The sequence below is a fragment of the Phyllosticta citribraziliensis genome (genome assembly GCF_038025025.1).
Source record: "Phyllosticta citribraziliensis strain CPC 17464 chromosome Unknown J3D65scaffold_3, whole genome shotgun sequence".
NCBI lineage: Eukaryota > Fungi > Ascomycota > Dothideomycetes > Botryosphaeriales > Phyllostictaceae > Phyllosticta > Phyllosticta citribraziliensis.
Genome location: NW_027117340.1, coordinates 735,852 through 761,264, shown reverse-complemented (window position 1 = coordinate 761,264; position 25,413 = coordinate 735,852). Strand labels below are relative to the sequence as shown.

At 30.0% G+C, this 25,413-nt stretch overlaps 2 protein-coding genes across 2 annotated transcripts; one reads left to right on the top strand and one right to left on the bottom strand.

Annotated features, from left to right (window-relative positions):
- Positions 1–17,635: 17,635 nt before the first annotated feature.
- On the bottom strand, positions 17,636–18,577 carry J3D65DRAFT_600814 (uncharacterized protein; the record flags this gene model as incomplete). The annotated part of the gene is made up of 3 exons (XM_066797991.1): positions 17,636–18,386; positions 18,436–18,475; positions 18,544–18,577. The coding sequence occupies 3 exons, from the start codon at positions 18,575–18,577 to the stop codon at positions 17,636–17,638; spliced, it is 825 nt and encodes a 274-aa protein (XP_066657638.1).
- A 443-nt stretch (positions 18,578–19,020) lies between these two features.
- J3D65DRAFT_616245 (uncharacterized protein) lies at positions 19,021–20,369 on the top strand. The gene has a single exon (XM_066799429.1). The coding sequence runs from the start codon at positions 19,115–19,117 to the stop codon at positions 20,192–20,194; it is 1,080 nt and encodes a 359-aa protein (XP_066657637.1). The 5' UTR covers positions 19,021–19,114; the 3' UTR covers positions 20,195–20,369.
- Positions 20,370–25,413: the final 5,044 nt, after the last annotated feature.

The window sequence follows — 25,413 nt, the reverse complement described above, 5'->3', positions numbered from 1 at the left end:
AGTAGATACTAGCTATAAAGGGTATATATATATTAATACTTTATTAGTAAACTACCTCTACTAGTATAGAGTATATAAGTAGCCTCTAGAAAAGCCTTATATTATAATAGGCTTTACTAGAAAGGACTATTACTAGCTTATATACTAATTAAACTTCTACCTATAGGTAGGACTATATTAAAACCTTTCTATACTATTTATAATTATACTACTTAGTAAGGATTATAATATATATATTAGCTAGGAGTACTAAAGGTAGTATAGCTTTATAATTAATATAGGAGCTAGTACCCTATAGATTTAATAACTAGTAAATATAAATATAGAATTACTCTATAAAGATAGTAAATTATAGATAATACCTAAAATCCTAAAGAGGATTCTACTAGTAGAATCTAGCTAATTAAATAATAAAGAAACTTCCTGAATTATTCTACTAGTAGAATTAGATAACTAAAAGGCTTAAGATAAAAATAGATCCTAGTAGAAACTAATACTAAGTATACTTATAGTAAAGAATTAATTATAGTAATAATTAGATATAAGGCTCTATTACTATTATTATATAAGATATAAGTAAAGTAGGATAGTACTATAGATGTTACTCCTATCTTATAGTCTATATATAAAAGGATAATTAAACAATAAGGCCTAAAGGCCTATAGTACTATATTCCTACTTATAGATAAAGAGGATAGGTTAGAAACTATAGTTTATTATCTTATTAATACTAATTACCCTAAAGTAATTAACTATATATAGAGTAAAAGAGTAAATTATATTAGCTAAGAGGACCTTAATTACTAGTAAACTAAGTACTTAAAACTAGCTACTAACCTAAAGACTAAAGTACTAGAGGAGTATTATAACCTACTTAAGGTATTTTTTAAGAAAGTATCTAATAAGCTCCCCCCTTCCTATCCTAGACTAGACTTTAAGATTAAACTAAGTAGTAATACTACTAGTATTAGTTATAGTAGACTATTATATATATCTAAAGTAATAGTAGGTAAGGTAAAGTAGTATATTTAAGAGAATAAGGCTAAGGACTTTATTAAGAAGAGTTACTCTCCTACCTCCTCTCCTATCTTATTAGTTTATAAACCTAGGGGGGGTATATAGTTCTATATAGACTATTAGTACCTAATTTTATAATAAAGAAGAATAGATATACTATCCTATTAATTAATAAGACTATTACTCTTATTAGAAGAGCTAAATAGTTAATTAAAGTAGATATTAGATAAGCCTTTAATTATATCCTAGTAGATAAAGACTTATATAATCTTATAATATTCTAAATAAAGTTAAGTACCTATTATTATAAGGTAATACCCTTTAGTATTACTAATAGACCTATAGTTTAGTAATATCTTATTAACTAATACCTTATAGAGTTTCTAAATAAATTTTATATAGTATACCTAGATAATATACTTATCTATAGTAAGATACTTAAATAGTACTACTAGTATATCTATAAAGTATTAAAATATCTCTATAATTAGGGCTTATAAGTAGATATTAATAAGTATAATTTCTATATATAAGAAATAAAGTTTTTAGATATAATTATTACTAATAAGGGACTAAGAATAGACCCTATAAAGATTAAAGTAATTATAGGCTAGTAAGCCCCTTACTCTATATATAATATCTAGTTATTCTTAGGGTTTATAAACTTTTATAGGTATTTTATCTATAGATTTAGTAGTAAAGCTAAGCTACTAATATAACTAATAGGGAAGGATATCCTATTTATATAGGGACTAGAATAGTAGTATATATTTAAGGCTCTTAAAGATACTATAATAAGTATACCTATATTATACTACTTTAACCTAAAGCTTAAGACTATTATAGAAACTAATATATCTAATATTAATATTAGTAGGGTTCTCTCTTAGAAGATTAATAGATAGATATACCTAGTAGTATTCTTCTCCTATACTATAACTCTAGCTAAGATAAATTATATAATCTATAATAAGGAGCTATTAGCTATTAGTATAGTACTTAAAGCTTAGGAGCTAGAGTTAAAGTTAGTAGACCTAGGACTATTTACTATATATACTAATTACTAGATATTATAATAGTTTATAATAATTTAGAAGCTCTAAAGGTACTAGATCTAGTAGAATAAGGAGCTAGTAGGATACTATTTTAAGATTATCTACTAACCTAGAAAAGTAAATAGTAAAGCTAATACTCTTACCTACTAAATATAAGACTAAGTAACTAAAAATAATAACTATAACTAGTACTAGTATTAGGTACTACTCCCCCCTAAAAGGTTAGATAAGTCCTATAAATAGTAGGACTTATTACTATTAAAAGGGAACTAAGCTAACTCTATTATAAATAACTATAATAATAAGTATACTCCCTTCTATACTTCTCTAAAGAAGTATAAGGATAGTATTATTAGAGATAATCTATATTATAGCGCCTAGTAGAGTAAATCAATACAGACTACTAATAATTAATAGGTAAGGAGTAAGAGTAGTTACTATAAAGCCTATATAGGAAGACTATCTACTCCTTATAGCTAATACTAACTATATATAGCTAGTATATAGGGAGAAAGGTATTACTAAAACCTAGAAATACTAGAGGTATACTAGTATATATAATACTATCCCCCCCTCCTAATAAGTAATAACCTTATTATATAGTTAGGAGTCTAGCTAATAGGTAGCTATAGTCCTAGGTACCTTTTATAATACTATAGGATAATATTATATATAGTATTAAACTCTCTATTATCTATAGTATAAAATATATAGTCTAGTAGGTAATTTACCTATTAGACCCTAAATTAAAGATTACTATTAGCTAAGATCTAGTAGCTAATAATCTCTTTAACTTCCTATTTAGTATCTTTATTATTATCTTAGAGAGCTGGCCTAATAGCTAGTTATTAGCTATATAATAGATTATTACTAGTAATAATAAGATAAGAGATATTAAACTTATTATAGGTTTAAGACCTAATAGGGAGCTATAATATAGCCTAATTACTATATATATCTAGTATATAGTATAGGCTATTATTATAGTAATCTAGGGTAGCTAGCTAGCTATAAAGTATATAAGTATACTTAGTATAGATAAAAATATACTTACCTAGCTCTACTATATAATCCTAATAATATTAGTTTACTTATATAGCTATTTACTATTATATAACTAATAGGCTTTATCTTATCTCCTTCTAAACCTATTAGATAGTTTAGGTAAGGGCCTATATAGTTTATAACTAGAGGGAATAAGTATCTATAATTAGCCTATAGATACTATAGATAGCTACTTTAGTATTAAAATTAAATTATAGCTTATAGCTATAGTAGATATAGAAGGGAGAGTAGCTATTAAGGCTCTCTTATAGTATACTATTAGTAGTAAACTATATAATAGATAATAGTAGTTTTTAATTATCCTAATAGAACCTAATAAATTATCTTAAGTAGTTCTTAAGGTCCTAGTTAGCTTATTTAGTTTATCTATTAGTTTAGGGATAATAGCTAGTAGATAGCTTTATACTAATACTAATAATATAAGTAAGGCCCTCCTATAAGTAAGAGATAAACTAGTTACTATAGTCTAAGATAATAGAGAGAGGGAAACTATAAATAGTAAAGATATAGTCTATAAATATATAAGCTATAGCTTTAGCTATAGTCCTATTACCTAAGATATTTATAGTAATAAAGTAATATACTTTACTAAAGTAGTTATATACTACTAGAATTATATCTATATTATTACTATAGGGTAGTAGACCTATAAAATCTATAGTAATATATTACTAGGGATATAATAAGATAGGTAGAGGCTATAGCTAGCTAGAGAGTATAGGGTAAGCTTTATAGATCTAGATATATAAGAGATAGTTATTAATAACTTAGGTAATTAACTAGGTAAGGTATAGAAACTAAAAATAAGGTATAAGTAGATTATATAACTAATTATAGCTAGGGTAGCTAGTAAGTAGCTACTTATAGATATAATAAATAAGGAGAGGTCTTAATTTAGTTAGGATAATAAGATAGCTATCTATAAAGATATTCCTATACCTATTAACTAAGAAGGGTAAGTCTAGCTTACCTACTTATCTCCTCTACCTATTTATTTTATAATTATTAGTAGTATTAGCTATAAGTAAATAATATATAAGGAATAGCTTATTATTAGGAGTAATATCTATAGGAGTAAGCTCCTAAACCTTATATATATAAATTAAAAGCTTACTATCTAGTAGTAGGATTTAATATTATTATTAGTACTAGAGGTTATTAGTACTAGGAGTATCCTATAAGTAGTAAGTAAGAGTATTAGCCTTAATATTAGTATAGCTAGGATAGTATATAATCTTAAAGTTATATTTAGAAAGGAGTTTAGCCTAGTAGACTTATTAGTATATTAGTTACTTAGTTATAGTAAAGTATTATAGTATCTAGTAGTTAGTAAATACTATAAATAATACCTAATAAGCCTTAAGATCTAGCTCCTATAGTTCTAAGGTATAGATAATAGCTAGGAGTTCCTTATTATAGATAGTATAGTTAAGCTCTACTAGGGCTATAGTCTTAGAGTAGTAGATAATAGGGTATAGTTAGTTATTATTACTATACTATAAGAGTAAGCTATTATTTATCTAGTTAGAAGAGTCTATTTTAACTACTATCTTATAAGCTAGGTTAAAATAAGTAAGGACTAGTATAGTTATAAGAACCTTCTTAAGACTATTAAATAACTATTATTTAGTATTAGTCTAATACTATAGAATATCCTTATAAGTAAGCTAGATAAATAGCCTTATAATCTTACTATAGTCCTTTATAAATTACTAGTAGAAATTAGTAGTACTAAGGAAGGACTAAATTTATTTTACTATTATAGGATACTCCTATAATATAATTATATTAACTTTAGTAGGGTCTATATAGATACTATTAGTTAAGATAATAACTCCTAAAAACTTAGTCTCCTAGATATAGAACTTATATTTATTTATATTAACTTATAAACTATACTCCTAAAGATAAGAAAGGACCTCCTAGATATATTATTAATAATCTATAAATATTTAGCTATAAATAAGGATATTATTAAGATATATAGTAATATACTTACTAAGATAGTAAAATAAATACTTATTAATTAAGTATTACTAGATACTAGGCCTATTAGCTACCCTAAAGGGTATTACTAAGTACTTATAGGTACTATATTAGGTATAGAATATAAGTAGATCCTTAGTTTATAAGTCTATAATATAGATATAGTAGAAAGCTTACTTAATATTAAGCTTAGTAATATACTTAGTACCTTATATCTAGCTAATTATCTTATTAAGTAATAGTAAGGGATAGTAGTCCTTTTTTATAAGTTTATTAAGCTTCTAGTAATTAATATAGAAATATATACTACTATTAGGCTTAGCTACTAGTAAAACTAGTAAGGCTATATCTATCTTACTATACTCTAAGATACTAAGGTTAAGACCCTCCTAGATATAGTACTTAATTTCTACTAACTAGATATTATTAGTATAATAGAGAGATATATAGCTAAGGTCTTTAGATTTAGTACTATCCTTTAACTTAATTTTAAAGTCTATTTAAGGATAAGTATAGGGGAGTAGGTTATTATTATAGAATATACCTAATAGGTTATAGTACTTATAGGGGATAGTATAATATAGGTAAAGCTTATTATCTCTAGCTAGTATATAAGTAGTTAGCTCTATTAAATAAAGTTTAGTATACTCTAGTTTATTAATAGGGGTAAAGATATAGACTAAGTAGGCTTTATAGCTATACTATTAATAAAGGATAGTAGTATTAAAGGTACTAATTAGTATAATATTAGCTAAAGAGCTAGCCTAGCCCTAACTCTACTTATTAAGGTAACTTAAAGTCTCTTTAATAGAAGTAGAAACTAGTTTAGACTACCCTTAGTATTAATAATAGTATCTTAGTTAATAGAGGTACTCTAAGGGATAAGGTTTAAGGTAGTAGAGGTATTATAGCTTATTAACTTATTTAGAGCTAGCTAAGAGGGATAGTAAGGTAGGTACTATAATAGAATTAAGAGGTTTACTATAATATAAGATCTTAACTAGAGTTATAGTAGTAGGTATAGATAGTAATAGTAGTAAGATAGGAGCTAAGAATAACTAGCTATTATTCTAGGGGAAGGTTATACTTATAGTTAGTATTAATAGTACTAAGATTAATATAGAGGAGTCTAAGGATAAAGATAAAGTTTAAGATACTATAGTAGTAGGTAGTAAAGATTTAATTAGCCTATAGACTATCTAAGGTTTAACTAGTAGGATACCTCCTAATCTTAAATAGTCCTAATAAGTCTTTATAGACTTTACCCCTCTAATACTTATTACTATATATCCTAAATCTAGGATAAATCTAAACTAGTATATATACTCTAAGCTAATAAATAAATTATATATAGGACTAATCTAGGTAATTATTAGGGAAGTAAATAGATTAAATAATATAGTAGTATTATAATCTACTAAACTAAATAATAGGCTAGTAATAAGCTTATAAGTAAGATATTAGGTCTAGCTATAAGTATAGTTACTAATTATCTAGGGCTTATATAGCTACTACTTCTAAGTACTAGTAGTAATAAGTTTATACTTAAGGGACTAACTTATATATAGGCTACTAGTATAATCTAAATTAATAAGGATATAGACTAGTTATAGGGGTATATTAGGATATATATAAATATATATAGTATAAGAATAGTAAGAAGGACCTATAACTCTATTCCCTAATTATATTAAATAACTAATAGCTATCTTATAGGTACTACCTCCTATTATAGTTTTATAGGAGGCTACTTATTTCCTAATATCTTATCTAAGGCTATAATATTACCTTTACTAATAATAGTAAATTCTAGCTCTTTAACTATATCTATAAACTCCTTAGTAACCTCCTCTATAACTACTATACTATAAGTAAAGGTATATAGTTAGCTAATAGGGTCTAGGTATAGATAATCCTTAATCTAGTAGTCTAGATTACTATAATACTAATAACTATAGGTACTTAGGGTTACCTTATACTTTATAATAGTAGCTAGGGCTACTACTAGTATTACCTAATAAAATATACTAACTAATAGGCTATAAATTATAGCCTTATTCCTAACTAAATAGGAGCTTAAACCTAGGTCTACTATTACCTTACTAATATTAGCTACTTACTCTAAGTTACCTAGAAGCTTATTATAGTTAGTTATAATTTAGGCTATAGTAACTAACTAAAGTAGTCTAATTAGCCTCTAAAGTAGCTAGTCCTTACTTATTTTAGTATCCTAGCTAGCTTAATAAGTAAGGATCTAGTATATATAGAGGTCCTATTTAAAACTAGTACTAGAGCTAGAAATTAAATATAGCTAGGTAAGCTATAAGAGGGTATAGCTATATATATTAGTAATACTAAATAGGCTATCTAATATAGCCTAGATCTTAAGGGGATTAGTCTTATTATAGTTACTAATAATAATAGTATATATAGCTATACCTAAGAGGTATAACTAGATATATATAGCCTTTACTATATTATCTAGGAAGTAGGCCTTATTAAATAATAGCTTATTAAGAATATTTTAATACTAGATATAATAGTCCTCTAGTATACCCTTACTATTAAAATATTTAGGATTAGTAAGTTAGTACTAGACCTTATAGACTAGTATCTTATTATAGTTAGCTAGTTTACTATAAGTAGTAAGTACCTATATAAGCTCTACTAGAAGCTTATAAGTTAATAGTTTAGAGTTATTAATTCTTAGGGGTAGGTTATTATCCCTAGTAGTACTAGGAATAACTAGAGGGCTAGATAATAGACTAGTAGCTAAAGACTACTAGCCAGCTACTAGTAAGATTTAAGGAGTAGCTAATAGTACTATACTACTAGTAGAGATTTAGCTACTCTTAGCTATTATATAGCTTACTAATTATATAATATAATAAGATAAGTTATCTCTATTACCTTAAGAACTATCTAGGCCTAAAATCTTACTTATATATCTTACTAGAGGCTATAGACTATAAACTTAATAATACCTAGAGCTTTTAATATATCTAATAATATAGTATTTTATCCTAATACCTTATAGGGCGGGATAGGAGTAAGAGAACTTATTAGGGAGGAGTAGATAGAGAATTAATACCCTCTATAAGTAAAGTTAACCTATTAATAGTATTATAGTACCTAGTAGAGTAAATTAATATAGACTACTAATAATTAATAGGTAAGGAGTAAGAGTAGTTACTATAAAGCCTATATAGGAAGACTATCTACTCCTTATAGCTAATACTAACTATATATAGCTAGTATATAGGGAGAAAGGTATTACTAAAACCTAGAAATACTAGAGGCGCGCTAGCGCGCGCAATAACCTAGAGTATACTAAGGTAAAGCTAGAAAATAAGTAGCTAATACTACTTATAAGCTCTAGCTTAGTAAGTATAGCTATAGGTTATAAGGTAATTAAGGCTAATAACTATAACTCTATACCCCCCCTCTATATAATATAATTTATAAGTACTAATAATAATAGTAACTATTATAGGTAGGACTAGCTACTTACTAATATACTTACTTAGCCGGCTAAAATACCAGTACTAGAAGAGGTATAAGAGATAGTAACTAGTAGTAAATAAGTAGGCTCTATAGGATAGGAATAAAATAACTACTAAACTAACTAAAATAAGCTACTATCTAGCTATTATTTTATTATCTAAGTAGTATAAGACTTAGGTATAAATAATAAGTATAAATAAATAAATAACTAAGTATTTAGTAGATAATAGTTTAACTAGGTATAAAAGACTTTATTTATATAAGTAGTATCTCTCTATAAGTAGCTATAAAAGGGGGTATATAACTAGCTAATCTACTACTAAGAATACTAATAATATAAGACCTCCTATTACTACTAAAGATGCTAAGTTTACCTATACTTTTATTGGCCATTATTATTACTACTAAACTATATAGAACTATAATTTTTTAAGATTCTAGAGCTATCTATTATCCTATTATTATACCAGCCTAATCTCTTACTTATATTAGAGCTAAAATAGCTATTAGGAATAGGAATAATAATGGCTGAAAATAACCTTCTAGAGCTATAAAAACCGTGCCGGCTAGTAGTACTATACTATAAATAGGGAGAGTAGACCTTAGTTAATAGGTTAAACTTAAGAGGAGTAGATTATAATACTCCTCTCCTATTTATCTTATCTTCTACTAGCATAGTAAACCTAATAATAAGTAAAAAGAAAGATAATAGTAATACCTAGGTAGAGGACTCTAAAGCTAGGTAAGAGGACCCTAAAGCTATTACTAGTAAACTAGACTACTAGGGTAAATACCTAGTAGACCTAGAGGATATTATTAAAGTAATTAAATAGTTTAACTATATAATAACTCTAGAAATAGACTCTCTCTATAAATAAGTAGGAGAGTATAAAGTATATATACTCTATAATAGCCTACTATATATAGCTAATAGGTTATATATCCTAGATAAGGATAACCTATATATCTACCTACTTAGGTATATCTATAAGTAGCTAGTAATAGGATACCTAGGTATAGCTAGAATATACCCTATAGTATTAAACTAGTATTATTTTCTAAAGATAAGGGAACTAATTACCTATCTTATAAAGAACTATATACTCTATAGCTATAGCTAGAAGTATAATAGGATAAATAGCTTACTATAGCTATTACTAGTAGGAGAGTACCTATAGGAAGACCTTACTATAGACTTTATAACTAGCCTTAAGAAAACTAAATAAGGCTATAATACTATCCTTATAGTATATAACTAATTTAGTAAATCTAAGTACTATATTAAGTATAGTATAGAAGATAGAGGGATAGGAGTAGTAAAGATAGCTAAAATAATAATTAAGTATATATTTAGCCTCTATAGCCTACTAAGGACTATTATCTTAGACTAGGGCCTATAATTTATTACTAACTTATAGAAGGAGGTATTATAGTAATTAAAGATAATAGCTAAGCTAATAAGCCCCTATTACCTATAGTTAGATAGGTAAACTAAATAAGTTAACTAGGAGCTTAAGAAGTACTTATATAGCTTTATTAACTAGTAGTAAGATAACTAGGATATATAGCTCCTAATTACTAAACTTATAACTAATATACTAATTAATACCTCTATAGGTATATCCCCCTTCTTTATATATTATAGCTTTAAGCTATATATAAGCTTTAATTATAGTAAAGTAAGACTAAAGTTAAAATTAAGAGCTAAGATATTAGCTATAGAATAAGTAAAACTAATAGAGGATATCTAGTTAAAAACTTAGTTAGTACTTATACTTATAAAGAAGAGATAAGTATACTAAGCTAATAAATACTAATATACTTATAATATCTAAGAGAATAATCTTATCTTTATTAAAGTAAAATATATAGATACTAGATACCCCTAGAAGCTTAGATAGCTAAATCTAGGTCTATACTAAGTAGACTCTATAAGAGGTAACTAGGTAATATTAGACCTACTATAGGGCTCGCGTATTATAAACTAATTTAATATAGAGTAGCTATATTAATATAATAATAGGCTATTACCTAGTTAGTAGGAGCTGCCACTACTACTAGAGTTAAATAATAAGAGTAAAGAGGAGTAGTATATATAGAGGGTTCTAGATACCTAGATAAATAAGTAAAGGGGAGGTATACTATAGTTTTAGGTTTATTAGATAGGATATCCTCTTAATATAACCTAGTATAATACTAATAATAGCTTATTTAATAGAGTAGTAGAAATAGTCCTAGATTAGTATTAGATAAATAATAAAAAGGGACTATACCTACCTAATAGCTAGTCCTTAGGTTAAGGACCTAGAGGGGAGGGGAGTAGTAAAATAAATTAATATAGATAGAGTAGATAGGTAGTAGAGTAGGTATAAGGCCTATAAGGATACTAAAGTATAGGGTTAGCTAAACTTTAGTTATATAGTACTATATATACCTAAGTAGGCTATAGGCTAAGTTAGCTATAGCTCTATATCCTCCCTACTACTCTACCTTATAATTATTAACTATTAGCTAATCAACTTGCCTTATTAGGCACTAATCTACTACTTTATAATAGCTATTTATAGGTATACTAGATAAGGAGAGGCCTAAGTTTAGTTAGTATAATAAGGTATCTATCTATAAAGATATTCTAATATCTAATAATAGTAAAGGGTAAGTCTAGCTTACTAGTATAATACCTCTAATTATTTATTTTAGTAGTATCTATAGTATTAGTAGCTAATAAATAGTAAATTATAAATATTTTATTATTATTAGTAGTATCTACTAGAGCTAGTTCCTAGTACTTATATATACTAGCTAAGAGTTTATTAGCTAGGAGTAGGGTTTAATATTATATTTATTATTAGAGTTTATTAGTAGTAGGGGTGTCTTATAGATAATAAGTAAGAGTATTAGCCTTAATATTAGTATAGCTAGGGTAATATATAATCTTAAAGTTATATCTAGAGAGGAGTTTAGCCTAGTAGGCTTAATAATAAGTAAGCTACTTAGTTATAGTAAAGTACTATAGTATCTAGTAATCTATAAATACTATAAATAGTATTCTATAAGCCTTAAGATTAGGCTCCTATAACTCTAAGGTATATATAATAGCTAGGAGCTCCTTATTATAGATAGTATAGTTAAGCTTAGCTAGTACTATAGTTTTAGAGTAGTATATAATAGGGTAGAGCTATTACTTATTATTATACTAGGATAGAAGGCTACTATTAGTCTAATTAGATAAGTCTATTTCTAAAATAGTCTTATAAGCTAGGTTAAAGTAAGTAAGGACTAGTACTATTAGAAGGGTATACTTAAGACTATTAAATAACTATTATTTAGTATTAGTCTACTACTAGAGGGTATCCTTATATATTAGCTATATTAATAGCCTAGTAGTTTTACTATAGTCCTTAATAAATTACTAGTAGAAATTAGTAGTACTAAGAAAGGACTAAACCTATTTTACTATTATAGGCTACTCCTAAGATATAATTATATTAATCTTAGATAGGTCTATATAGATACTATTAGTAGATATAATAATACCTAAAAACTAGGTTTCCTAGATATAGAACTTATACTTATAGATATTAACTTATAAACTATACTCTTATAGCTATATAAGGACCTCCTAGATATATTATTAGTAATCTATAAGTATTTAGCTATAAATAAGGATATTATTAAGATATATAGTAGTATACTTACTAAGATAGTAGAATAAATACTTATTAATTAGGTATTATTAGGTATTATTAGGTACTAGGGCTATTAGCTATACTAAAGGGTATAACTAAGTACTTATAGGTACTTTAGTAGGTCTAGAATATTAGTAGGTCCTTAGTCTACTTATCTATAATATATATATAGTAGAAAGCCTACTTAATTTTAAGCTTAGTAATATACTTAGTACCTTATATTTAATAAATTATCCTATCTAGTAATAGAAGGGGATAGTAGTCCTTCTTTATAAGTTTATAAGCTTCTAGTAATTAATATAGAAATAAATACTACTATTAGACTTAGCTATAAGTAAAATAGGTAAGGCTATACCTACCTTACTAGGCTCTAGTATACTAAGATTTATACCCTCCTAAATATACTACTTAATCTCTACTAGCTAGATATTATTAGTATAATAGAATAGTATATAGCTAAGGTCTTTAGATTTAGTACTATCCTTTAGTTCTATATAGAAATTAGTTTATAGATAGGTATAAGGGAGAGGATTAGTATTATAGAATATATCTAATAGTTTATAATACTTATAGGGGATAGTATAATAGAGGTAAGGTTTATTACTACCTATACTAAAAGCTTATATAATAGGCTTAGATAAGTAAAGTTTAGTATACTATAAGTAATTAATAGGAGTAAAGGTATAGATAGAGTAGGCCTTATATTCTAGCTAGTATTAGAGTAGGACTATATTAAAAGTAGTAATTAGTATAATATTAGCTAATAAGCTTACCTAGGACTAGCTCTAATTATTAAGGTAACTTATAGTCTCCTTAATAGTAGAGATAGTCCTTAATAGCTATTAGCTTTAGTATTAGTAATATAACTAGGTATATTCTAGTAGCCCTAGCTTATAATATTATAGCTAGGGTAGCTAGCCTACTAATTTAATACTAACTTATATAGAAGAGACTAGTAGATTATTATTAAGAGGTTAGCTATAGTATAAGATCTTAATAGAAGTTATAGTAGTAGGCTATAGTAGGGATAAGGTAGTATTATTTATAGATAGTAATAGTAGTAAGGTATAGTTATTAGATAACTAGCTACTAGTCTAGTAGGGAGTTATAGTTATAGTTATTAGTAAGGGTATAGCTATAGAGGATATAGATAGATAGGCTATACTTACTTATAATATCTAAGATATTATTAGAGTAGGTAGTAAGGATTTAATTAGCCTAGAGGCTACCTAGAGTTTAGCTATAATAATATTTTATAAATTAGTACTATACTAATATAAACTAACTAACTTTACTCTATAAATCTATATACTATAGATACTAGGTCTAAGATAAACCTAAATTAATATATATACTCTAGGCTAATAAATAAATTATATATAGAGCTAATTTAGGTAATAGTTATTAAAGCCTATAAGTTTTATAAGGCTATATTAGTAGTATTTACTAAGCTAAAAGATAGGCCTATAATAAGCTTATAGGTAAGCTATTAGGTCTAGCTTTATATATAGTTACTACTAATTATTAGCCTATATAGCTGCTACTTCTAGGCACTAGTAGTAATAAGCTTATACTTAAGTAAATAACTTATATATAAGCTACCTATATATCTAGAGTTAATAAGGATATAAACTAGCTTTAGTAATATATTAGGATATATATAAATATATATAGTATAAGAGTATTAAGAAGGACTAGTAACTCTATTCTCTAATTATATTAAATAACTAATAGCTATCTTATAGGTGGTACCTCCTATAGTAGTTTTATAGGAGGCTACTTATTTTCTAACTCTAGTTTATTACTAGACTCTATACTAGTAACCTTACCTTTATCCTCTATATCTATAAAGTTATCCTAGACCTCCTCTATACTAGTAGCTACATAGGTATAGATTAGCTAATAACTAGTAAGGTCTATATATAGGTAGTCCTTTATCTAGTACTCTAGGCTACTATAATACTTATAGCTATACTTATCTAGTATAGTAGTCTACTCTTATTTAATACTACTAGTAGTACTAATAGTAGGGGTTATCTAGTAGGAGGGCCTAGCTAGTAAAGCTAAGGTATAAATTATTCCCTAGTAGTAGCCTATTAGGTATAGTATAGATAATAGTTTAGCCTAGCTAATATTAGTAGCCTAGTCTAAAATTAATAATAGCTTACTATAACTAGCTATAATCTAGGCTATAGTAATATTATAGAATAGCTTCTAGAGCTTATAAACTAACTATTCCTTAACTATATAGCTATCCTAGCTAGCCTAATAGGCTAATATAATATATATATATAATAATATTTTAAAGGCCGCCCTAGTACCTAAAACTAAGTCTATAGTAGTAAGCTAAGTAATAGTATTGCTTCTCTAGTCTATAATACTATATAGGCTATCTAATAGGGTCTAGATAGCTATAGGATTATTACTATTATCCTTCTTATTATTATTAATAATAATAATAATAGTAGCTAGAGCTACCTTACTAGTTAGGTAAGAGTAAATATATATAGCCTTAGCTATGTTATCCTAATACTAGCTACTATTATTATAGGCTAGCTAGAAACCTAAAATTATATTAAATACTACTTAGTATTAAGTACTATATATACCTATACTATAACTACTAGCTATATAATAAGCTATATATACTAAAGTTACTTAACTCCTAGAAAAACTATATAGCTACTTAGATAAACTAATCCTAGTACCTATAAATATAATACTAATATAATAATAGAAATAATAATAGTACCTCCTATATCTATAATAAGGACTTAACTAAATATTTAGTTTTAAGAGGTATATTACTACTATAGAGCAAGTAATCTACTATATAAATATAGGGTTAAGATAAGGTCCTATTCCCTTATAGTACCTACCTTCCCTCTTATATATTTCCTAAGGTAAGTTAAGTAATAGAATATAAAAGGATCTTATTATATAGACTCTATAGATAGCTATCTTTATTTTCTTATAATTAATACTCCTAAGTAGACTTAGTACTAATTTAACTTCTATCTTATTTATATACTCTCTTACTTAGTATTATCTCCTATACTTATATACCCTAGTATAAGGTAAATAGTTACTTAGAAACTATCTACTAATTAGGTAATCTATTAGCTTATAATAAGTATTAAATAATCGCTTATCCTTAATACTACTATACTATATATAATAGTCCTTATAAGAGCTACTACTAGACTAGTACTTAGGATTAGTAAACTAGTACTAGACCTTATAGCCTAGTATATTACCCCTATTATAAATTACCTATACAAGTCCTAGGACCTACTCCTAGAGCTATTATATTATTAGAATAGTAGTAGTAATAGGTAGTTTATTATTATTATTACCTACTAAGGTAATAGGTTAGGTAGATAATAGGCTAGTAGTAGCTAACTACTAGCTAGCTATTAGTATTATTTAGAGGGTAGCTAATAGCTTAGTACTACTAGTAGACTAGCTACTCTTAGCTATTATATAGGTTCCTAACTATATTATATAATAAGATAATAAGTCTCTATTATATCTAGAGCTATAATAGCTTATAATCTTACTTACTAGCCTTATCTAAGGCTATAACTATAAATAATAATAATACCTAGAGCTTCTAGTATATCTAAATATATAGTATTTTATCCTAATACTATATAGGGCATAATTAAAGTAAGAAAACTTATTAGTAAGGGATAGATAATAAGTCTTATCCTCTTATAAGTAGTAAGAGACCTATTAATAGTATTATAGTACCTAGTAGAGTAAATTAATATAGACTACTAATAATTAATAGGTAGGGAGTAAGAGTAGTTATTATATAGCCTATATAGAATAACTATCTACTCCTTAGCTAGTATAAATAGCCAGTATATATATAAGTAGTAAATACTAAGTACTAAATACTATAAAATATAAACTATACGCGCTATATAGCGTATAATACCTAGTAAATCTAGCCTTATAATACCTATACTATACTACTAGGGTATATTTACTAGTATAACTAGATCTAGGAAGTTAAGTAATAAACTATAATATAGCTTAAAGACTAATAATAGTAAGAATCCTAAGAGTAAGAATTCTAAGACCTCTATAACTATAATTAAGCCTAAGAAGAAGTAGCCTATAAAGACTAAGCTAGTACCTAGACCTAATAAGCCTAGCTCTAAGTAACCCTAGATTAGTAGACCCTTAGTACTTCTATCTATAATATAATACCCTAGTATAATAGATAGTAGAGAAAATATTAATCTTAAAAATAAGATATTAGCCTTAACTAACCTATATAATAATAAAGATAAGTCTAATACTAATAGTACTATAGATAAGAATAATAAGAATAGTATAATATATAAGGTTAATAGAGTAATTAATAATAATAATAATAACTAGTTATAATCTAAGTACTTAAGTAGTAAATAGTCTTAGGATAATAATACTATAGCTAAGATTAGATTAGAGTAGGATCCTATAGTTATAGGCTCCTACCTCTTAGATACTAGAGGTAAATAAGAGAAGAATCTAGAGTAGATAGTAATAGATAATAATAATAAGTAAAATTCCCCCTATTTCCTTTCCCTCCTTTTACTATAGTTTAGTAGATTAGTATATAGATTAGGTTTATAGATTTTAGTATATAGATTAAGTATATAGATTAATTAAGTATATAATAGAGGGCTAGATAGTAGATATAGGTAAGAGTATCTATAAACTACTTTAGCTACTACCTATAGTAGTAGATTCTATAGGGATCTACTATAGCTATTAGATACTAAGGGTAAGCTTAGTAAGCTTAGTAGTTATAGGAGATAGGTACTTTAGCTATATAGATAGCCTAAGAAATAGGATAACTCTTATACCTAAATTAGTACTATAAATATCTAGTTAGATTATTATATCCTATAAAGAAGAAGAAATAGCTTCTATAGCTTTACTAAATATGTGCCTATGCCTCTCTACCCCTACTTACCTTTTTTATTTTTTTTTAAAAAAAAAACCTCCCCTCCCATCTATCTAAAATTCGCTAGAAGTAAAGGGATAGAAGGTAAAGGTCACTATAGGGCAATCAAGAAGTGATAGACGAAGCTAGCATTTTAAAAGGTGCCTAGATGTGTACAATTGTTGTAGACTATAAAGACACTTCCTCCCCTTAGATCTCTTGCTCTAATACTGCCATTAGATGTTTTAGTGTTAGGTCTAGACATTGCAGCCTGTCTATTCCCTCCCAAAATTCTCCGAAAGGGTCCTCTCAGAACAGCGAAGAGATGCCACGCTGCGCCACGACTGTTGTCAATGCCGGTGCTCTCTCGAGTGGCGTATTTAGTTGCCAGTGACGCACGAGAGGCCGCCGCCGAGGCAGATGGGGCCGTCGCGCTTCTCGACCTCAGCCTCGGCCTCGGCCGCGCGCTTCTTGTTGCAGTAGACACTGGTGCTTCCAGGCAAGCAGATGGGGCCATCACGCTTCTCAACCTCGGGGTCAATGTAGATGGGGCCGTCACGCGCCTTGACACACGAAGTGCCGCCGCCAACACAGATAGGACCGTCGCGCTTCTCGACCTCAGCTTCAGCCTCGCGCTTGGCCTTGCCAGTGACGCAGGAGGTGCCGCCACCAAGGCAAATGGGGCCGTCACGCTTCTCGACCTCAGGGTCGATGTAGATGGGGCCGTCGCGCTTCTCGACCTCAGGGTCAATGTAAATGGGACCGTCGCGCGCCTTGACGCACGAGGTACCGCCGCCAACGCAGATGGGACCGTCGCGCTTCTCATGGGTCGTGGTGTCGATGTTGATAGGACCATCACGCTTCTCGACCTCAGGGTCAATGTAGATGGGGCCGTCGCGAGCCTTAACGCATGAGGTGCCGCCGCCAACGCAGATAGGACCGTCGCGCTTCTCGTTGGTGGTGGTGTCGATGTTGATAGGACCATCACGCTTCTCAACCTCAGGGTCAATGTAGATGGGGCCGTCGCGAGCCTTAACGCACGAGGTGCCGCCACCAACGCAGATGGGACCGTCGCGCTTCTCAACCCTAGTGTCACGGGCCTTGACGCACGAGGTGCCACCGCCAACGCAGCTGGTTTGGTCAGCAATGGAAAAACCTTTGGTTGTTCTTGAACACTTACATGGGACCGTCGGGGACGGGAGCGGCCATGACGCCGGCAGCTGAAAATGTGTCAGAAATTGAGATCCAGTGCCAAGGGGAATGGAGCCGACGTGGAAGGCGGACATACCGAGGGCGGCAACGATGGAAATCTGGAACTTCATCTTGACTTTTGAGGCGGCGAGGTTGCTGAGGCTGTTGAGAGGAACTGAGAGCGCAATGGCTCGACCTGATGGCGAAAGATCATGGTCTGATATACCTGTGTGCAAATGCACCCGTGAGTCCTAGAGCCGGAGTTTTCCAATCGGCTTTTCAAAATGGCTCCGGGCACTCCTCTGATGACGGTCACGGCGATTCAAGAGCCAGGCGAGACCCATGCTTAAGTTGAAGCTTGAATTAAGAATCTCACTGCGGTAATGATCAGATAACGCTACCCGAATCAGATAGGCTCCGGGTGACGGCTGCTGCCAGGGCGGCTTACCGCCGAACGCCAAGCTCGGACCGCTCAGGCCAATGACGGTGCCAAGCCCGAACATTTCGGGTTCCTGACTCGAATGGGCAGGTCGCGCTGGTGGTTGGTGATTTGGTGCATTTCTCTAACGTGTACAGTGGATCTCCTTGGCCATTCCAGTTACTGGCAACGATGATCTGATAAGACAACCTCGTGTTCGTTTGCGGGGGAAGGCCTGATCTCTCCACCGATGTTCGGCATCACGCGTTATGGTCGGGTCCGAACATGGCAAGTCCGGCGGCAGCTTCTTGACAAAGTTTCCACACTCCTCTGTGTAGAGATCTTAGAGACACGCCTTCTTCACCTCTCCTCAACCATGCCCGAGAACACCTCTGATCAGTCATACCGACTTCTGCCCGTGGCAGAGGCTGACGCAGCCTTTTCCAAGCATGAACAGGACTTCAGGTCGAACCGGGACGACGTGGACGCCCGCCCCCTCTCAATTCTCAAGAGAAAACCTCAGCGACCATGGCAAATAGCCACGGCTGTCCTAGCTCTTACCAACGTGGCCCAATTCTTTGACGGAAGGAATGTCTTCCACTCCAAACCGGCGAACGCGTTACGGGCACCCACCGACTTCCCCACGGTTCCAGCACACATCTTCGAGCCATCAGAGCGGCGGTTTGAGTATCCGTTCCGCATGTACGACAATGGTACCCTTTACGGCATCAAGGACCCCGAGGCATCCCGCTTCGTGGGTCCACCCTCGGAAGAGCGCGACAAGGCCTGGAACGACTTGACCTCACCTCGCTACTTTGCCCTCACAGACGCCGAGGTTGACGCCATTGATGGCATGCGCGACAGCTCGAAGGGGGACGACCCGCATGTCTACCCCATTACGGGCCTTCCGCACGCTGCCGGCCTGGAGGAAAAAGAAGGCAAAAAGTACGCCGGCGTGGACGTCCTGCATAACCTGCACTGCCTAAACATGTTGCGCAAGCACGTCGACGATGCCAGCTTTTTCCAGACCGACGGCACCGGTGGCGGCGAGGCCACACACGGAAAGACGCACTCGCACGAGATCCAGCCTGGGTTCGAGCGCGTCCACATCGATCACTGCATCAACCAGATCCGCGAGGCGCTCATGTGCAGCGCTGACGTGACGCCTGTGTCGCTCAAGGCGACCGAGTGGAAAACTGTCGAAAATGGAGAAGAGAAGACGAGTGTGTTGCTCATTGGAGAGACAGAGAGGAGACACACCTGTCGGGACTTTGGAGCTTTGAGAACGTGGGTGGCGGACATGACGAGGGAGAGAGGGTACCTGTTCTAGTGCAATTTTCGACTGAAGTGTTTCTGAACTGTTAGACGACCAGCTTTCCTTTACTCACCATGGCACTATGAATGCAGGTTCTGCACTACATTAACGTGATGCGTTATATTAAATGCGCATAAATCTATTATCTAAGGCAAGGTATTATAGTGTCCTAGATAATAGTTATCCTAGCTATAGTAGTAGTCTATTCTATCTAGGTAGGTTAATACTACTTATACTAGCTCTTAGCTCTATCTATCTATCTATTTATTTATTTAATTTACTATTATAATAGGTAGTATATATTCTGTCACGACTTGCAGATTTCTCATTGCACAGGTAAGGGCTAAAGGCAAACTGCTAGAGAATATATATATATCTTAATTAAATATAATAAGTTAAAAGAATAAAATATAAAAGATACTTACTACCTATATATTTCCTAGTCCTTCCTTTATACTATTCTATCTCTTATCCTTTATATAAGGGTCCTTAGTTATTATTAGGTAAGTTATAAAGGTAAGGTATTAATAGGCTATTATGTGGTATCTTCCTAAGGCTGTAGTAGCTAGTGCTAGGCTATAGTAGCTAGTACTAGCCTATAGGTTTCAGCCTAAGCTATAGTAGGCTACTACTTAAGGTAAGGCTCATGCTTCCTATAACTATATAATACCAGGTTCATCTATACTGGCCCTGGTACTTACCTACTATATAATACCAGGTTTATCTATACTGGCCCTAGTACTTATATAGGCACGTATATACCTATCATAACATGCCCCCCCTAAAGAGAAGCTAAAATCATGGGAATTAGCAGCTATAGGTGCTTATATAGGTATAGACTTATAATATATAACAGTAGTAATTTAGTAATTTAAGCATTCTATATAGTTATAAAGTATAATTATTAGTCTAGGTCTATTACTATACTATCTCTTTCTATTACTATCTCTTTTACCGCGCGACCTATAGAAGGTTGCCATCTTACTTAGCTATATCTAAAGCTCCCTATTAAAGTACATTATTATCCTAGTCTAATTTAGCTATAATCTAGTAAACTAACTATTATATATAAAGGTTCTAATAATTTAAATAATTTATACCCTACTAATAGTAAAGCAGATATTCCTAGCTACTATATACTTAATATATCTACTACTTATTATAGTCTGGTCTATCAGGACTTATTACTATTATATAAGAGTTATAGTATTAAGTTATCATTATATAGTATTATTTATAATCTATTATAGTCGCCGCTTACTTAGAGAGCTATTTTAGCTAGTAGTATCTATAAGGGCTATTATATAGAGTCCTAAGGTAAGTAAACTTTAATTCTATCTCTTTAGACTATTACTAATTATTATCTAGGCTATTAAGTAGTATTATATATCTAGGTTTTACTACTTTATTATCCCATCTTGCTGACTAATATAATTATAGAGGAGGACACTTATATAAATACTTAGTTAGGCCAGGCTTTACTTATTTAGCTAGGAACTACTATAGGCTTATTACTTTACCTATAGTATACTATAGTATTAGGTTCTGCTTAATTAGTATTATTAGTTATTACGTAAGGTTTATTATCTATAGCTATATAGCCTACTACTAACTAGCCTATTATACTATATTACTACTAGTTCACTGTCACATAGCCTGTTTTAGAGGAAGAAGGTAAAGAGCCTACTTATATATACTATCATTATAATCCTATAGCTTATTAGGTTCTAGTAGCTGAGTACTTACTACCTGCTACTTTATATAATAGTAGTAACAGTGAGATTTATATTATAGCATTACTAGTTGGCTCTAATAAGGTACCTATTAAGTAGGACTTTAAGTTAATACTTTATATCTCTTATAAGAATATAGAGAGTATCGCGCGAGTAAGTTTATCTTACTAATATAAGGGATTCTTATCTGACTAACTATATAGGTATACCTTAGTAGTTCTAAAGTATAAGAGCGCGCTAAATATATCTTGGCCTTAGGTAATAGTATATCTTACTTATATATTATAGTTTCTACTTAGTAATTTAACTACTTATTAGTTAAAACCTAAGCTAGCTTATATAATGCTTTTCTTATCTAGTATACTAGAATTAATAACCCTATTAGCTATACTAAGTATCGTAATAATACTAACACTTATATGTTTATTAGTTGTTGCCACCTGCCTGGTTTCTTATAGGGCTGCTGCGCTAACTGCCTTTAGGGTATAGGTAACCTTAACTATACTATAAGTAACTTAAAGGGTGCCAAGCTGCCTACTTATTATAAGAGGTGTAAAGATAAGATTTATATAGAGGAGTTTTAAAGCTTATACTACTAGGCTAGGTTAGAGGATTAAACTAATTAGGCTTTAGCTAAGTAGGACATCCTACCTAATAAGCTAGAGGATCTAGAGGAGATGGTCTTATATAATAACTATTATAATAAGAAGAAGGGAAAAGGAAAGAAGTAAAGGGTAGAAATTAAAGAAGAGGATAGTAGGGAATAAGTAGTAAAAAGGAGAGACTAGAGAGTAGAAGTTAAGATTAATAGTATTTATATAAGGGTAGATAGTAAACTAATTAGTCTACTTTCTATATCTTTATAATATTTACTATAGGCCTAAGTAACTTATTTTATTATTACTTTCTATTTTAATCTATAGTTCTTCTTAGAGGAAGGTAGTCTTCTATTTTTCTAGATTTTTTAGTAGTCCTGCTATGGTAGGGTGTAATAAGTAGAATTCTTTAATTTTCTATAGTATACTACTGAAAGAACTTATATTATACTACTAGTTATCTTAGTTATATCTAGTCTATTTAACTTGGTATTAAAGCTTTCTATATAAGACTTAACTAGCTTAAATATAGTCTACTTCCTACTTAGGCTTATCTTAAATGATCTTAGGTTCTAGTTTAGTATATTCTTAACTAGGAAGCTGTTCTATTTTAGCCTTATATAGCCTATTAGTATAGAAAAGGTTAACTATCTTTATATATAAGGGAAGATTAAGGATATAGGAGGGTCCTTCTATTCCTATAATCTTAAAAGGTCTAGTATTAGGGAAGTCTAATTTAAGGTTTAGCTAATTAGTAGACCATCCTATTTTCTTAATATAGATGTAATCTCTAACTATAAAGTCTAGTATATAATGGTATTTGTTGGCTTGTTGGCGCATATACTTTTAGGATTTAAGAATAAGATTCTTTATAAATTTAAAAGCTTCTTATCTTCTCTTTTATAGTATTTATACTACTGTATAAGCTATCTTTTCTAGTTGCTAGGGGGTCTCTATTCTTTATTACTAGTTATAGTATATTTAAGGGGAATATCCTAACTTAATCTTAAAAGGTAAAAGTCTAGTAGCTTTATAGGGAAGTGTTGCTTATATAAGGTCTATTAATAGAAGAAGATTAGACTAATTATTCTAAAAGTAATTAATAAAAGGTCTTAATCTTTGTATAAGATGCTAATTAATAATCTCTGTGATACTATTAATTTGAGAGTAGTAGGATGAGTTAAAATGCTACTCTATACTAGTTAGCTTATATAATTTATTTATAAATGCTAAGATAAACTAAGGGCCTTAGTTAGATAGGATAGACTTAGGGTTTCTATAAATATAATAAATATATTTATAAAAGAGCCTAGAGACTCCTTTAGTATTAATCTTTTTTATATAAGGTAAGCTAAAGGTTCTTTAACTTAACTAGTCTATAATAACTAGAATTATATTATAGCCTTTTTAGTCCTTAGGCATCTCTTTAAAATCTATAGCTAAGTGTTACTAGGGTTAAGTGGGAATTTTTAGGGGTTATAGAAAGCCTAGGTCTTTATTATAAAACTCTTTTATTTGGCGGTAAATATAGTATCCTTATCTATAAATATTAATTATATAATTTATAGCTAGCTAGTAGTAATATTACTTAAGGAGTTTTTGCATCTTTATAATACTAGGATAGGTAGTTATATAAGTAGTATATAAGGTATTAAGTATTCTCATACAGAGGTTATTATAATCTAATATAAAGAGGGTACTATATTATAGTAAAAGACTATCCTTTAGTTCCTAACTATTTCTTTATTTAAGGTCTTTTAAGAGGGCTTTCTATCTTTAGAGTTCTAATTTAGAATCTTCTTAGTTTATATAGAGAAGTTTATCTAAAAATAATACTAGAGGAGGAAGTTCTTATTCTAAAATAGAAAGAGGGATAATAGTCTCTAGTAAGATAAGGTATATCTCTTATATAGCCTTTACTTTTTCTTTTTAAGTCTTTAGGTCTTCTTATTTTTAAGTAAGGTAATTAGTAATGATATTTTCCTTTCCTAGTTAATAGGAGAAGTATATATAGAACTCTGTAAAAAACTTAGACTATCTAGCTTATTATTAATTGAGTTGTTGTTTGGTAGAGTAGTACTCTAATGCCTAATAGTCTATAATTATGAGAAAAGGTTTTTTAAGGCTAATAAGTATTAGTCTCTATTCTTCTAGTCTATTCTTAATAGCTAGTAGTTCTTTATTAGATATTCTATAATAAAGTTCTATATTAGCTATTACCTTAGAGTAGAATACTACTAGTTTCTAATTATATAAAGGTTGTTAGAGCTGTATTAAAATACCTATAGTAACTCTATTACTTATATTAGTCTCTATATAAGTGTTAAGAGTAGGATTATAATTGGCTAGGAGTATATTACTATATATTAGCTTCTTGAGTTATTAAATTACCTCTTCTTCTAGGGGTCCTAGTTATTACCATTTTACCTTAGAGTATAGTTTCTCTAATAGCCAGCTAATTTATCTATAGTTAGGGAGAAATTATTAGTAGAAATTATAGAAACCTAGGAAGGATTAAAGAGCTTTAAGGGTTTTAGGTATTAGCTAGTTTTATATAGGTTCTACCTTGTCTAGGTCTATTTAAATACCTTCTATAGAAATGATATATCTAAGGAACTTTATATAAGTAACTAAAAACTTACTCTTCTTTAAATCTACCTATAGTCCTACTTTTTATAGTCTTACTAGTACTTTTTTTACTTATTCCTTATACTCTGTAGGGTCTTTAGAGATAATGAGTATGTTATCTATAAAAGCCATAATAAAATTATCTAAATACTTAAAGAGAACCTGGTTAATAAAATATTAAAAGGCTATAGGTCTATTACTTAATCTAAATGGTAAGATATGGTATTTAAATAAGCTATATCTTATATAGAAGGTAGTCTTATCTTTAGAATCCTTA